The sequence below is a fragment of the Triturus cristatus genome, chromosome 11 (assembly GCF_964204655.1).
Source record: "Triturus cristatus chromosome 11, aTriCri1.1, whole genome shotgun sequence".
Classification (NCBI taxonomy): Eukaryota; Metazoa; Chordata; class Amphibia; order Caudata; family Salamandridae; genus Triturus; species Triturus cristatus.
The window spans coordinates 397,641,268-397,657,851 of record NC_140594.1 but is presented as its reverse complement, the minus strand read 5'-3'; the positions used below and the strand labels follow the sequence as shown (position 1 = coordinate 397,657,851).

Sequence of the window (16,584 nt, the reverse complement as noted above, 5' to 3'; positions counted from 1 at the left end):
ATGGCGATACCTCCTCCTACTCCGTTGGTGCGGTCCCTGCAGGTGATCTTGTAGCCTTCCGGGATGGCTATGGCGATGTCTGGTACTGAGGAGGGGTTCAGCCAGGTCTCCGTCAGGAAGGCGACATCTGGGGTGTTGGAGTCGAGGAGGTCCCAAAGTTCAACGGCGTGTTTGCGGGCGGAGCGGGTGTTGAGAAGAATGCATCTGAGGGAGTTGGGTTCTTTGGTAGGTGGGTTGGCGGGCCGGATGCTAGTGAAGCTGCAGTTCCGGCAGGAGAAGGGTCCTTGGGGGCGTTTCAGGGCGGCCTGGAAGCAGGAGTGTGCTCGTCTGGTGTTGAGTGCATGGAGGATGCTGGCATCGTGGCGGAGACGGGTGCAGTGGCGTTAGCGGGGGCCAGGGGTTCTTGCGCTGGCTGCGGTACAGGCACGGACGGGCGCAGACAGGCTTGCTTTAGGTGCGCCTTCGGCATGCCAGCGGCGCGGCCGCCGTAAGAAAGGGAGGTGGGAGGGAGGAGGCAGCTGGGAGGGGGGCGGACGAATGGGAGCGGGGGGGCGGGGCCACAGGGGACGCAGCGGTGGGAAAGCGGGACCGGCGAAGGACACAGAAGGTAAAAATGGGCACAACTAAGCAGGGGGAATGAAAGGGGGAGAAAAAAACGAGCACAAATAAACAATTACAGAAACAGGCAACAACAGCAAAAAAAGGCAAAAAGTGGGACCGGCGAAGGACACAGAAGGCAAAAACAGGCACAACAAAGCAGCACTCAATCAATGCTTTTCGTCAACGCAGCCCAGCCACCGTGTTTCGTCCCCATGGACATCATCAGGGCTCAAATGCATTTAACTAGATGGATACTGGATGAACAGCAGTCAAGAGGTCTCTATGGACACATTGTTGGGGCTGAAAGCACAAGATCAATGAGAGCAGGATAGGAAACATTTATGTGAATTGTGCCCCTTGATAGACACAACTAAGGAATTAACGGAGTCTTCTGACTGAATCGTGATCTTGAGACCGGTGTGTGATAGGCTCTCAGTGTAAGTGTTGGTGGGTGAATAGTATGAAGTTCTGCCGTCCAAGGCAGCTGACTACTTTTTCTTCAGAAGTGAAGCTAAAAATGTCCTTCACTTCTAAGTGATCAGCTAGGTGCAGAAATGGACCCCTTCATGGTGAGTGAACGTTAACAATATTCAAACTTACATGGACAGAAAAATGTATTGTTTTAAAACAATAGGATAAAAACTTGTACTAACAATAATACATACTATGTAATTGACTATAAAAAGAAAAGTTGGACAGGTTGGTGAAATGCAACTGAATCTGAATTGATCTTTTAGATTTAAGAGTGCTTTTTGTTTCTGAAAGAAGTGCCTGGAGAGGACCAGGAATGTTTGAATGCCTGGAATATACCTTATTTCTAAGTTCGCTGAAAGTGTGGGGCAGGAGCCCGAAGCAAATCGAAGAAGTTTGTGCGGGTGAGACTATGTCAAAGTGGGAATATTGGGTTGAAGTGCCTTAGAACGCTTTTTTGAGTGCACTTACAGCTTTTTCCTCTCACTATAAGACCACACCTGCTCATTGACATAATTGATGGGCAGTGCCATAACATTTCATTAGCAGCTACTGTGGGGGCTTATTCCCTACTCTACCCCTCCTTTCATCATCTCATACCTCTTTTACTATTCTGAGTATTCCGACCCCCCCATAAAAAGCCTTTCTAAACCCTTCCCTCTGACTCTTCCCCCTCCAATTCCCTTTTACTCATCCCAAGCCTCCTTCTACTGCTTTGAGCTCCAAAACATCCCTCCATTACCCTTTTCAATCCAAATAATAGACTAACATGTCTACCACTCAAATTACTCTCATAATTCAGTATACTAATTCACCACTAATCCTTTTTGGGTTCCAGAGTAGCGTGATACTCGACAAAAACGAGCTTGAAAACCCCATCAGGGGTAGCAAGCGCTATATAAATGTGATAACAATACAATACAATACAATATGCTGTACTTGTATTGTGCTGTATCTAGATTTTGATGTGCCTTGATTATGCTGTACCTAAGCAATGGGTCATGGTGCGGTTTCTGATGGATACTTCAACCTGCAGATTGCTCACCTGTAGAATAATCTCAAGTGTCAGACCTGGAAATTTCAAAGGTCTCATGATGCCAGTAGGGGGCGCTAGCTTTGTATCAACGCCAGAAGTAGCATCTGATGAAGTAATCGGAGCCATATATCGCCCACCTCGGAGCAACAACATCAGTTCCCTTTTTTCTGTGCCTTCGATGCAGATCCAGAGCTTGTTGGCTCTAAGAGAGCTATGAGTTTTCCTCTCAAACAAATTTCTTTAAACATGCAGTGCTATGTCTCCTTAATGCTTGGCTTCAAGCCCTGTAGGGACTACGTGAAATAGATGTCCTTCGTAGATTCCCAGACAATGCGCTTTTGGTACCTAGGCTCTGACTAAGATTCCTGCTCATGCAGCTCCTGCAGAAGTATGCACCCCAAGGCAACAAAGGCTAGAGAAGCTAATCTCTTTATGGCTCGAGTCTGTGAGGATAGGCATTGTCTGCCGAGGCCAAGGTACTTATCTCCTTCCTCTCACTCAACTGGAGCAAGGAAGAAGAAGCATGGACGAAGTAAGTCAACCAGGTGGCCCTGGACTCCACAGAATATTTTTTTCTGAGCGGGAGTTAGTTGAAAGGGAGCCTTCTGAATCCACTCCAGCCAACTTCAAGCCTGTTCCACAGTCGGACCTGACCTGTGAACTCCCACACCTGTACCGTTGGAGCACTTGGCGCCTTCAATGTCAGTCCTGATTTGTTTGGTTCCACAGCCTTCCTTCACAGAGTTTCTCACACCGGGAACAGACACCTCAGCATTCCTCAACGCAATGTTTGCCATCTTTGCTAGGGCCTCAAACCCATCTGGAGTACCATTGAAACCTGAAGTGCTATTGGCCGTTCCCATGTTTATGCCAATTACGTCATTTGGCATGGGGACAGGTGCCCCGGCACCTACTCTAGCTTTTACCCCAGTACACAGTTAAGCTACTCAGTTTCGCCTTAGATGCCATGGCTGACGCTGCCACCTCTGCCGGAGCTACATCCAGAGTAACAGCCGGGAGTCATTAGTGCCATCTTCTCCTCCTCTGGATTGTCCCCCAGAAGGTAGGCTTAAAGACTACTGGAAGACGAACAATAAAGGTAGTGCATTTACAACCTGTTTGTTTTGGACTCTGACCCCCTGAACCTTTACGCTCAAGAGGATGATGAGGGAGGAAATCCTATGACATTCCATGGTTGTCATCAACTAGCAGTCTAGATAATTCTCTATAGGACCCTCCACTCCGGAGGTTGTCTCTTTCTACTCAGTGGACAGAAAGGTGGCAGATTTCAGTCTTCATATTTCATTTTATCCTGATTGGATGTTCTTTCCTCCCAATCTCCCTCCTCAATATGTGCTTCCTTTTCCTCTCTCTCCATTTCCTCCCTCGATCGTTGAATTGTGTTCTTCTTTTCCCCTCGTTTTGAATTATTACTCATAACCTGCTTTTATGAGTAACTAGCGTGCAGTTAGATTGTGGGAGTGTATTTTTATTTTTTACATTTCCGCCTTGCGTGGCGATTGGTTTGTGTATCTTTATTGTGCCACTCTTATTACTATAATGAGAAAAACTCTATAAAGAATTGAAACACCAGAAAGGTGGCAGAGGTGCTGGAACTTAAATTGCCATCAGTGGACGTCAAAATGAATGTCCTTGCAGAGTTTTTGTTCCCCCCGGCCTAGACATTGGAACCCCTGCTTCCTTCCAATGAGGCCTTGGTGAAGCCAGTCCTGGCAGCCTCGGAAGAACCTGGATCTGCACCGGTGGTTAGTTGCCAGCCCATATATCGCCTTGCTCCTGGAAACCCGTCTTTTCTCTCAGATCACTCTTCACCAGATAGCCTAGTGATCCAGGCATCCTATTTCACAGGCCAGGCACAAGGCACGTTTCCAACAGTCCCGTACAACAGGGAGTCCGACAGATTGGAAGGATGGGGGATGAAGATCTTCTGCACTGGCAGTATAGTGCTGAAATCTTTAGATGCTTGCTGTCTGCTGGCCCGCTATGCCCATGCTCTTTGAGACATGGCTCCGCTTATTACACACAAGTCTCTGAGGAAATGCAGGTGCTCTTTCAGGAGAATATAACAGAATGCCTCAAGACACATTATTAAGTCAGGACTCGACTCAGCCTACTCTGTGGCTAGAGCAGTGGGCACGTCAATCTCAATCTCCCCCATTCCTGCCTCAGGACTTCAGGATTCTCTTGTGACGTGTAGTCCAATCTGATGGATCTACCATTTGACGTGCTAGATAATTTTGAGACAAGGCTGATAAACGGCATTTGAACGCTTGAAAGCCAGCAAGGATTCGGCCAGAACTCCTAGTCTCCAGCAGACTCACCCCCAGAGAGACTATCAACAGTTTAATCACTTTCGACGATTCTGCACTAGGTTCTCCTTTCTTCATCAACAATCTTTCCAACCTCAGTCGCAACAAACTCAAATTCTGCATGTAGTGATGTAATTAGTCCTTTCTTTATGTTCTTGTTTAGCTGTTACTTCACATGTACATTTTTTGCCTCGCACCGTACTATGTGTACCTTTGAAAATATTTACATTTGAGTAAGCTCATGCACCGCATTCCTTCTCTATAGCATCCAACTTACAGCTGAGACGGACAATTGCAGTTTGGATTCCTTGGAGGGCTCCTGTATTGACTGCGTTAAACTTGTTCTGGAATACATCTAAAGTTTCCTGGTTACCTCTTTATCACTGCAACTGTACTCCAGTACAGGAGTAGAGCCAGAGGAAAAGTCCATGGATCCATCCAGCAAGCCTCCTCCTCTCCTGCTGTCCCGGAAGAGCAGTCTTTGTTCTCTACCCCAGACCCACACTGAGCCTATGGGAGGATGAGAGGTCTCCTTCCTGCCGGCCTGAAAAGCCTTTACTTCGCAGCAGTGACCCCTTCAGATAGTGGAAAGTGGTTACACCTTCCCTTCCTTCAGGCTCCACTCAATCTGCCGCCATGAATACTCCGCGTGCAATGAGGGACGATGCAGCTGACTTATCACTCCTTGTATCTTACAAACGACAAGAGCTCCGACCGTTGCGTTATGTTGGGGGAAATATTCATCCTAAACTCATAGTATCCATAAATCCACTATCAGAGACGATTTAAGGGAATAATCTGTTTCCGCAAGGTAATGCTGAGTAGTGCACAAGGGAAAGTTAATAAGGTCCCAAAATATATCTGTATTTTGGCACTGCACTACTCTGTTGACGTCAATCTGTCCTTTCTCCTCGAGGACTGAGAACAAATAGATGAGAGCTGATGTTGTGCTGGGGTGGATACTGTATGGTTTCGAGGACCTCATCTGATGCCACTTCCTGTGTTGATAAGAACCCAGCTCTGCTTAGATGTAAAATGAGAGCGTTGAAATTTCCAGATCCAGTCTGATACCGGGGATTATTGTACAGGTGATGGATCTGCAGGCAGATAGGTTATCCACCAGAATGATGGTTACTGCAGGTAAGGAGCCTTTTCATCTAGCCCCATCCTTACACACCCTGGACCATTGGAGAGGAACAGAGTTGCATGCCCTTAGTTTTTATGGGTTGCGAAACGCACTAAATGGATTTTGCCTCAAACTTTGTCCCAATTCTCACATTTCAAAGGTAGAGCAGAATGCTTTGGCTTTGTCATTGAATGTGCAAGCTTGACAAATATCGGCCCCTTTCTTTGCTGCATGTTCTTGTCCTAGTAAAAAACAATAGAGATATCCGACAGTCTGGCATCATACTCGTGTAGATTAACTCTGATTTCGACCCGTGCATTCCTGTATGTATTTCGCTATACCTCAAAAACCAACTCCGAGCGGGTGACCCTTCTGACTCCAGAGCACACATGTTTTTCCTAGAGTCGTTCCTAGTTGCAAGCAAAGAATGATGCGGGGAGGTGCACAACCAGTGCTTGAGACGGAAGTAGAAATGTGCGGCTACTCAGTTTCCAACAGTACCTTGTTTGTTGTTGAGAAGTGCCAGTGCTCTCTCATGAAAGGCATTGCACCCCTGCTGAGAAGTGCGTGTACTCTCCTCAGCTTTAATGCAGTTACACGGTACAGGTTACCTGCTCTTTTATATCACTGAGTAAAACTGTCAGCCAATGCACCTGCTGCGGAGGTCTCTGTGAAGCCGGTAAATCACGGCCCAAATCCAATGAAAAAATGCAGTGGGCTAATGCACCTGCTGCAGGTGTGTATGTGACATGCCTGTCAGCCTCTGTAAGATTGCTGAGAGAGTTGATGCCCTGCTCCATCCATCTGTGAATGGCCTCAAAGTCTCAGAATTCAATCCCTGCAGGATACCTCTGGAGGGTAATATACCTGCTGTAAAGACAGTTTTTATACGTCACAGACTGCAATCTTTGCAAAGCTAAATCTGCCTTTAATCCTTCCTGAGAGCGATGAATCTGAACCTAGTGAGTTGAAAAGATAATTTAAAAAGTACCGTCATTGAGCTGGGCGGTAGTAATAATTATTACTCACGTTCTATAACAGTTCTTGTTATTTATATTGTTTTGTTGGTAACAATTGTGTTTAATTATTGGTGGTAGTAGTGGTGTTAGCAGTACTAATGGTTAGTACACACACAGTCTCGCTGGTGAGGTTTCACCACATCCCAACAAGCCGGGTGACATCAGCCCGTCATGGTTACAGAGGATTAACGCCTGCTTAGCCGCATTATAGCGGTCATTAACCCCGACCCCTATAAGGCCTATTGCACCTCCGGCTAAGAACATTAACTTAAGTAGTGTGTGTACACACAAGTGAGAGGTTATAGTGGCTGCGGATGCTAAAGGGAGAATGATTGCTAGTTGTGTGGCGCGGGGTGCAGACCCTGTGAACGGGGTCGGGGGCTACAGAGGGGGTACAGAGTTGTCCTTCTCCACAAGTTTAGAGAGCAGAAACACGGGTAACCCCTTCCTGCTAGCTGATTCTTGCATACCCCCAGGATGCAATATTCAACACTGACAAGCATGGCCTTTATTTGCAGCTTTAGTGACGCAGTCTAAAAAGCGAGGGTTCCGCAGGCCTTGGCACAGTGAGATGGCGGTTTGTTTATGAATGTAGTGTGTGCGATGCTGGTGGGATTCTTGTTAACGAGGAGTCGTGTCTCGCCCGCAGGAGGATCAGCGGCAGTCCCACGAGCTGTGGATGGACACGTTCACCGACGACCTGGCCGAGCACCAGCGGAACCTTCCAGATAAGAAGAGCAAGGCGCGAGACTGGGAGGAGTACCGCACGAGGGGGGAGTACCTGCTCTACGAGGTGAGCGCGTGCAGCGGCGTTCCTCGGCCCGCCGAGGGGTTTGCATAAAGCGGCGGCGGTGCTGCAGCTTGGGAGTGAGGTGCATCTGCAGGTCTGCGTGGGCTGGCAGAGAGGGGTGCAGGCCAGGGGTAGCGTGGCGGGTGTTCGCGCCTATGCTAGGGATACTGCAGCTCAGGGCGTGGACAGCTGAGCTCTGTGAATTGACTAGGAATGCTGCAAGTAACGATTTAAGCCGAGCGGTGGGTGCTGGGTACGGCAACAGATGTGCGTTTGAGCCCCAGGCCTAGACTAGGGGTGTTGCAGGTCAAGGCTGGACGAAGACCAGCAGCTCTGTGGGGTGCCTGGCACTGGGATGGGAGTGCTGCCTGCAGGCCTGGATTGGGGTGCATCGACAGAGCTGTGGATGCCGGCTTAGCCATGGTGCTGCAGGCCAGGGGTGGGGTGGCATAGATATGTGGGGGCCCTAGACTTGGAATGTCGATACTGAAGAACTGTGTGCACTGACAGAGCAGAAGCGCGTGGCAGCGGATGTGCGCGTGGGTCCCCGCAAAGTGCTGCAGGACTGGATCGAGGGATCTTTGAGGGCACCAGGACAGGACTGGGGGAGCGTCTCATTAAGATTAGGGTTCATCGGCTGTGATGTCATAGCAAGGGTGTTGCATGTCAGGGCTGAGGTAACAAGGCTGTGCGTTGGACCTTGAGGTGACATTGGAGTCCTGCAGACCTCGACGGGGGTTCATCGGCAGAGCTGTGTGTGCAGGGGTTGCCCTGGTGTGGGTTGGAACAACAGTTACATGTCGGCCGAAGGACTGGAATGACGAAGCTGCAGGTCGGGCGCACTGGTAAAGCTGCATATTGGCATACAAGGTTATGGCCGCAGACGAACAGTGTGGGCCCCAGGACTGAAATATGATGCGACGCTGCAGCTAAGAATTGGCTACCTTCTGTGGAGGGGGTGTACCTAGGGCTGCAGTAAGAGGCGACTGCGACGCAGAATTGACGCCATTTAGTGCAGGTGTCTGCGCCCGGGCAGAAGTAACGAGCTTTAGTGGAGGTGCGAGTGTCCGGGGCTGAATTAAAGAGCGTTAGTGCAGTAAGGCGTGTCCTGGACAGAATTGGGGTGTTTACGTGGACGGTGGGTGTGCCCGACTAGGCGTGAGGGGGATCTGCAGGGCAGAATTGAGCTTTATGGGAGGTGGCTGCGCGGGGAGTTGAATAAGGACAGGGTGTGCGTGCTGGTGTGGTATGCCCTAGGCAGATGTGACGAACTTTAGGGGAGGTTGGTTTGCCGGGTACACCAATAAGGGGCAGTATTGCTGAACTTTAGTGAAGGTGGACGTGCCCCGTACTGGAGTAAGGGCAGAACTGAGGAGCTGCTTTAGTTGGGGTGGGTGTGCCCTAAGCAGAATTAGGGGGGGGGGGGGGGGGTCCAGGGCTGGATAAAAGGGTGATGCAGGGCAGAATTGAGGAGCTTTATGGGAGGTGGGCGTGTCCAGGAAGAGGATGCAGCAGGGACACTAGTCGGGCCCTGCAAGAGATGTGCGTCAATTGACGGATTGAGGATTGATTAATGGTTTAAGGGCAGCCGCCTATGGAGCTGGAATGGGGACCCTGCAGGTCCGGAGTGAAGGCAGGCGGAGGAGGGGTGCTGCGGTAGAGCTGTGAGTATGGGCCCCAGTACTGGACTCTGGGTGCTACAGGCACAAATTAGGGTGTATTGGCAGAACTGGGAATAGACGCTGCAGGTCAGGACTGGGGTGTGCCTGTTGGCATATCTAGGGCTTCTACGAGGCAGGGTTGGGGCAGAGAGCTGCGTGTGGGCCCCTGGGCTGGAACTACAGGAACCATGCAAGGTAGAACTGGCAGGCTTTAGTAGACGTAGTTGGGCCCCTGTACCGGAAAAATGGTCTGCTGCAGGGCAGAGCTGGCGAGCTTGTAGCGCCTTGTAAGCGCTGTCTCCTGGCCTGGCACGGGGGCTGGGCGGTACTGGAGTAATAGGGGCTGCCGCAGTGAAGCTTAGTGGTGGACTGGTAGAGCTGTGTGTGCATGGGGTGCAGAGCGGGGGCTGCAGAGGGGTGTGTGTGTGTACATTGGGCGTACTGCGAGTCAGGATTGCACTGGGGCAAGACATGCTGAATTAACAATGAATGTGGTATTGAAAAATTCCATAAACACTCATGTGACCTCCTTGCCTCTTTTCATTCCCAGAAAATCCGGTACGAGACTTACGTGAAGCTCTTGGATGCTAAGCTTCGCAGCGGCACCAACGACCTGGACCAGTGGGAAGCCCAGCTGCAGGAGTCCAGCGACACCGTGGACGACGGCTCGCCCCTAAAGAAGTCCCACTCCAGCCCTTCGCTGACCCAGGAGGAGCAGTCCCCCACAGTGAAGGTCAAACGCAACATCTCTGAGCGCCGCACTTACCGCCGCATCATCCCGAAGAGGAACAAGACCCCGATGTGACGTACCTCGAGACCCCTCCCAGTGGGACTGGAAGGGGCTCTGCCGACTCCCAGGCTCCCACTTTCAGAACCAACGGAAGGACAGCGCCCGAAGACGCGTTAGTGCGCGTTGAGCGCACTATACCATCCTTCACAAAACGTAGAGGATAGGATGCCTTGGAGTTCATGATGACCACAAGTTCGGTCGTCGGTACTTCACAGGTTTTGCCGCTTGGTGGCGCCTTTGTCTTAAGTTATCGTCGACAAAATGAACATACGACTTTTGAATTCTAGGCTGAAGCCAGAACTTCGTTGTGCATTATTGAGGGGGTTGGTGGGTTAGGACAGTCTAAGGTACGGTTTAGGGGGTGCGAGACGGCTGGCACCGTCTCAGCCCCGTATATATCCCAAGTTAACCGTCCTTCCTCACACCCTAGACACTCAAGTACTGTTAATGCACGCTACCTCTGGCTCTGCAGCATCGACGCATGCTGGACTCACCCGTAGGAACCCCCTCCCCGGAACGTATAAATGTGAAAGTCCAATTTGTTTATATCGCAGCTAATATTAATGAAAATGTGCAACTGCTCAAGCACCGGAGTATGTGGAGAGCGCATCGGACACGATTGGAGGTGGTTTAAGTTAGCAATACCCCTAGTACTATGCAGTGGGACCCACCCTAGAATGCACGTAGCGGGAGGGCATCTCACTTCAGAGCTACCGCTAGGTGTTCATGGTCAGTTGATGTGTACCCGACTGGCTCCTGCCCTGAGGAGTGAGGTCAGGCATTGTGCTGTGGCTTGTGGGGCTGAATTGCTCTGTGCCCTTGTCTGAGGGCAGAAACTCTGTTGTGTAAGGACAGGGACTCAGTGCCGTGGTTTTATGAGGGCGGGAGCTCGGTGCCGTAGTTGTATGAGGACATGCTTTTCCCCCCAGCTTTTGTGAGGCCAGGAGCTCGGTGCCTTTGTTAGGAGGCAGGGACTGTCTGCCCTGGTTGTGTGAAGGAAGGAGGTCAGCGCCGTTGTGCGAGGATGGGAACTCTGTGTCCTGATTGTGTGAGGGCAGGACTTCTGTGCCCTAGGTATGTTAGAGCAGAAACTGTTCCCAGATTGTGTGAGTACAGGGAGCTCTGTGCGTGGGTGAGTGAATGGAAGTTCGGTTTCCAAGTTGTGTGAAGGCCAGACCTATGTGCCGTTCTGAGAACAGGAGCTGTGTGTGCCCTGGTTTTGTGAAGGAAGGAACTCTGTTCTCTGTGCATTGGTTATGTGAGGGCAGGAACTCCTTGCCTTTGGTTTGTGAGGACAAAAGCTTGGTGCCCTTGTGTGAGGGCTGGAGCTTGGTGTGCTGGTTGTAAGTAGGTGGAAACGTTGTGCCCTAGCTGTTGAAGGCAGGAGCTCTGTTCCCTGATTGTGTGATGGCATGGGGGCTGTGTCCTGGTTTTGTGAGGGCAGAAGCTTGTTGCCTTCTGTGAGGGCATTGATCTCTTTTCCCCAGTTTTTTGAAGGCAGGACCTCTGTGCCCCAAGTTGTATGAGGGCAGGGGATCTGTTCTCTGGTTTTATGAGGGTATGAGATCTGTGTCCTGGGTTTTGGGAGGGCAGGAGCTTGGTGGCTTCTGTGAGGGCATGGATCTCTTTCCCCCGGTTGTTTGAAGGTGGGACCTCTTTGCCCAAGTTGTGTAAGGGCAGGAGCTCTGTTCCCTGGTTTTATGAGGGCGGGAGCTCTGTGTCCTTCGGTTAGAGCAATAGATCTATGCCCTGGTTGTGTGAAGGAAGGAGCTCTTTTGCATGGTTGAGCGAGGACAAGAGTTCTGCGTCTTGGTTGTGTGAAGGAAGTTGCTCTGTGCTATGATTGAGTGAGGGAGGAAGCTATTAGTCCTTTTTGTGTTATTGCGGGAGCTCCGGGCGCTCTAGCTATGTGAGGAAAGGATCTCTTTGCCCTTGTGGTGTGTGGCAAGAGCTCTGTGCCCTGGAAGGTGACCACAGATGATTTCTGCCTCTGGGGTTAGGAGATCCCTGCCTTGTGATTTATTGTAAAAATATCCCTGTGACATGCTTGCCCACTGATGTATGTGGGCCATGCTCCCTTCTGCAAGAGACATTGAACAAGCCCAGTCCACCCACTCCTGTTCATCAAACTTACGGCTGCAACATTAAGTGCTCAGTAGTAGGCTTGGTGGTACGAAGCACTCCCATACACCACCGTTAGATACATGTGCACTTTTCAGCGACATGAGTTTGTCAGTTGTTTTTCTGTCGACCATTCAGCCTATTATCAACCAAAATCTGAAGGGGGCTGTCTGTGGCAAATAATCAAACTTCAAGTCCTAAAACCTCGACCAGTGACTTATCTCCTAATCCTTCAGTGTCTCTGCTGCACCGCTTTGATTCTGTTGTCTCCAGACCTTTAGGCACTGTCATACTGTCACTGGCCACTGAATGTCATGGTTGTACCAGTGGCTTCTCCCTCTAGGCAACCAGCCTATCACTGTGTTGGTCACCAGGTATCAGTGCTGCTCATTTGGTGCTATTGTCCCAGTAGGTTTGCAGGATGCTACTGACTGTGTCACCTGGTGTCCATTAGAATTTACCAGAGAGCTCAGTGGCAGGCCCTGGGCTGAGCAAGCCTAGTAAGTAGATAGCTGTGGTAATGGGTAACCAGGGCGCTAATGTCCTAAACCCCGCCTCCCTCTACATCCATGGTCCATGCATTCCTATGCTGTGAGACACCGAAGACAGTGGGCCAGTGAGGGAGCAGGGAAACCTCATTGCAGACTGCATGCTTCCACGCCCACCCCCATCTGTTGTTGCCGCTCCTAGATGCAGAGCTTGATCTTCCTTCATAGAGCCATTTCCAAAGCAGTCTGAATGTAGACCCTAGACCTCTCAGTTGCAAGGTGGCACGTTGAACAAGCACATTACATTCCAAAGAGTCTCTAAGCACAAAAGAAACATGGGAAATTGTATTGGAAGGCATCGGAAATCAACAGCAGGTCTAAGTTAGACGCTTAAGTTATGTTCTGTGTTCAATATGCTTCTTTTATTTATATATAAAGTAAATTTATATTCAGCACTGAGTTGTGTGGTGTTTTGTTGACCAGTTCATTAGACACAGTCCCTCTGTTTCTGCTTTGTGGTCTCAGGGTTTCTGATTAATTGATCACGGGCTGTCTGGTTCCTGGTCTTGAGGTCTTGGGGATCCAGATTGAATGCCATCTGGTTCCGGATTATGAGGGTTCTACCTTATCTCTGGGATTCCACTTGCTTATTTCCAGTTGTGTGGTGTCTGATTGGGGTCATGTTGTAGGGTTTTTGTTCCATGATCCCTAGACTTCCAGAGCTTCAGTATTGAATCCTTTATAAATTAACATGCTTGAATCTTCCCTGTTATTGAAGTGGGAGACCCACTGTTATCGTAGTGAGCAAAATAAAGCTTAGCATTGCACAGTTACTCATAAACAAGTGACATTGTTTAACCAATGCACATCATTTTAGAAAGAACCAAACTCCAGTCAATCAGATCAGCTCATGAATCATCCTTCTCCTCAAGGGCCACCATACATCAGATTTCTGAGTGCAAGTCGTGAAGGGACTATCCCTGAGCTCTGATCAGTTCTTCATTCAGACAGCTACTTTCACAGCATTCTTTGACCTTTGTCTGAACTCCAACTATCAGAAGATGACATCTTGGCTGTTCTATTTCTGATAGAGGACACCATGTCAGAACATTTTGAATAAAGGTATTTTTAGGCCTTGCAAGTCCTTTGGAAAACTCAGATTGGTTTCTGAGGATCCGCATAAGGAATGCATGTATTGTCTGCATCCTGATCATTGACTAATGGAATGCAAGCATTGCCACACATTTTTAGGAAAAAACCTCAAGGACAGGGAGGCCACGCTTCTTTTGTGGATACAGAGAAAAAAAGCAAAGGAAACTCCAGTTCCTGGCGATGAAGTAGAGGGAACACCATCTCCTCAAATAAAAGCCAAAAAAAGAGAGAGACAGGAAGAAGAGGATTTCAAATGAGAAACTTCAAAACAGATTTGCAAGAGTAAAAGTTCATCTTGCTTTAATAAACAAGCATTTGCAATGCAATAGGTCTCGCATTTACGCGTTAGAGCTATTGGCATTGTAAATAACAATGGCTTTTAGTTTTGTTTTCATATTTATGTTTTAATAACGAAAACAAAAATAAAAAACATTGTTATTTGCAATGTCAATAGCTCAAACTTGCATAAATGCGAGACCTATTGCATTGCAAATGCTTGTTTATTTTGAGAGGGAGAGTATCTGCACTTCTCAAGAAAAACATAATACTGTTAATTGAAAAGTACTGCACTTCTCAGAAACGAGATGTAACAGTGAGACTAGAGGCTTTAGTCCTGCTTTTATAACTGACCTGTCCCAGTACTTGCTTCTCAACATCTGGTCACCCTAATCAAGTGACACATAAAGCTCTGAACTGTCACACACAAAAGTGTTGTTAAAAAAGGAAACGTCACTTATAAGCAGACTGAAATCTTAGCGGCTATGTGCTGATGGCCGGCTGCGTTTGGCAACCAAGCGGCACTGGGGTGACGCTCAGGAAGCTATGCTGCGGAGACTGCTCCCTGACAGTGACACACTCAGCCTCCGTGTGAACTAGACTACTTCTCTAAAGAGCTGCTGTCGACACACACTGCCTCTGTAAAAGATGCACTAGAGTGGCTCGTGCTCTTCCAAAAGCAGTGGACTACTTACCTAAGGGCTCCACGTTGAAGGCTGACATGGGATCATCTGGGAGCAGGGGAGGAATTCTAGGTAGCGGTTAATTTCGGGAACAGGGAGCGACCAATTCCCCGGTGCCGGAGCCACGTGATAAGCAGAACTCCGTGGATTACCGCTTCTAACCACGCCTATCCAATGACAGCAGTTTCTGTTTGGTGAGCAGTTTCAGCTGTCTCTTTGATTCAATTTTCTTGGGTTGGCGCAAAGGAGCAGGCTGGAAGGAGAAACGATAGAGTTCACGAACGGGACAGAACGCCCCTGCTTCCAAACGAGGAATGCTCAAAAAACGCATTGCACAAAGGGATAACTATGGGCTTTTGAGAGGTGTGCAAGAGGAACGGGCAACTCACATCTTAAGGAAATAGAGCTGTTACTAAAGCTTACACGATATGACAACCACCCAAACACAGGTGCCTTGCTCAATGGACCCAGACATTTCAAAACACTTTGCTCATGAATTTTGTTTGATCTAAGTACACCCAGGATGACTTCTTAAGCTTCCGTACTAGTAATATGGTGGACTTGACTGCTTCATGTTTTTTCCTCAAAAGATACGTTTGCGGTCAAGTTCTTTACAACACTGTGGGACCCATGTCCTAGCTGGTACACAGTCACGCCCCCTGTGGCAAAATTTATTACATCTCATACATGTCAACATTTTAGACAAGCGCGTGCCATATTGCTGTTTATATTTGCATCGCGCTTTCAGTGAAAGCGAAAGCGCGATGCAAAAATAAACACGCGGCGCCCTGTCTCCTTTTGGGAAGCCCATCAGGACTGGACATCAGAGGCTTGTTTACATAACACGCCTCTGAGATAAGAAACTGCTTCACGACATTCGTGAAGCAGGAGACCCAGTACGGATGGGCCGTCCCAAAAGTACAAAGGGCGGTAACACAGAAGCCTCAATTTCAATGGGAAGCCACCGTTTACCTTAAACGTGATGCTACCTGATGAAAATGAGGGGCGGGGCTTCAAGCCCCCTTCTGAAATAAACTCACCCACAATATGTCTCGCAGACACGAGCAGCGCATGCGTGCTGCAACGCAGGTCTGCAAGACCCTAAAAATACCTAGTCCTAAACATTTGTCACCTTTTGTGGCAGAGAAGGAAACCAAAATCATATCAGAGCCTTCATCTCCATTAGTGAAATCAGTGTCCTCACCACAGACTACAAAGTAGTTTACGCACCCACTGTTGACAAAACATAGGACATCGACGTCTACATCAACGAGGACCGCTGCTTTGTCATTGATGAGACAGTCAATGTCAATTATGTCGAGTACATCACAGCCTTTTTCAAATATGGGATTGTACTGTCAACGGCCCCCATCAACACGCCCGTTCATGAAGCCAACTGAGCTAATTTCTATCAGACCGAAACAGACCTCACCAAGCAAGTTCTCACAGCTACCTCCAGTACATCGTCTAGATGTATAGGTTTCAGATGATGATGATAGCCCTTTTTGGGCTGTATACAGGCCTTCTCAATTGTTTGTTAAATGCCAGGACATGGATGAGAAGTGTAGTATCAGCTATATAAACAGTGATTTCTCCTTCAAGGGCAAGCCTCAGGCAAGGCCTAGAGCATATGAAGCATTTGAAGAACACTATGCTTATGAGGACATTCTGATATTATTTCAGTAACCCATGCTTCAGTAACCAATGGGATGGTGACAGGCATCTGTCAGATGCTCAAGGACTACTTTGCAAGGTTGCCAAAGGCATGAAATCAAGCCATTTTCAGCTACGCAATATACTTCCTCTCCACGTTTGCCAAGATTGGGGGTACAGGAAAAAGGTTTCATATTGTAGAAGCGACATACTACAAAACCTAAAATGTTAAGCATATCACCATCTATGACGACTGTTGACGATGATGATGAAGATGAACCATAGAGAGAAACTGTTTGAGGTAATCAAATTCCTACCGGTGAAAAATGGGATGATTATATAACACCGCTCTTGCCATCCCCCCCCAGCACCAACTGCTGCTAGTTCC

General features: G+C 48.7%; 1 protein-coding gene across 1 annotated transcript in view; it reads left to right on the top strand.

Moving 5' to 3' along the window:
* The window catches only part of LOC146784284 (uncharacterized), a 356,736-nt gene extending 343,849 nt beyond the window's left edge, over positions 1–12,887 (top strand). The window contains exons 15-16 of the mRNA XM_085635400.1: positions 7,232–7,375; positions 9,584–12,887. Of these exons, the coding sequence (XP_085491526.1) occupies positions 7,232–7,375; positions 9,584–9,838 (399 nt within the window). The 3' untranslated portion in view covers positions 9,839–12,887. The remainder of the gene's footprint in view (positions 1–7,231; positions 7,376–9,583) is intronic.
* Positions 12,888–16,584: the final 3,697 nt, after the last annotated feature.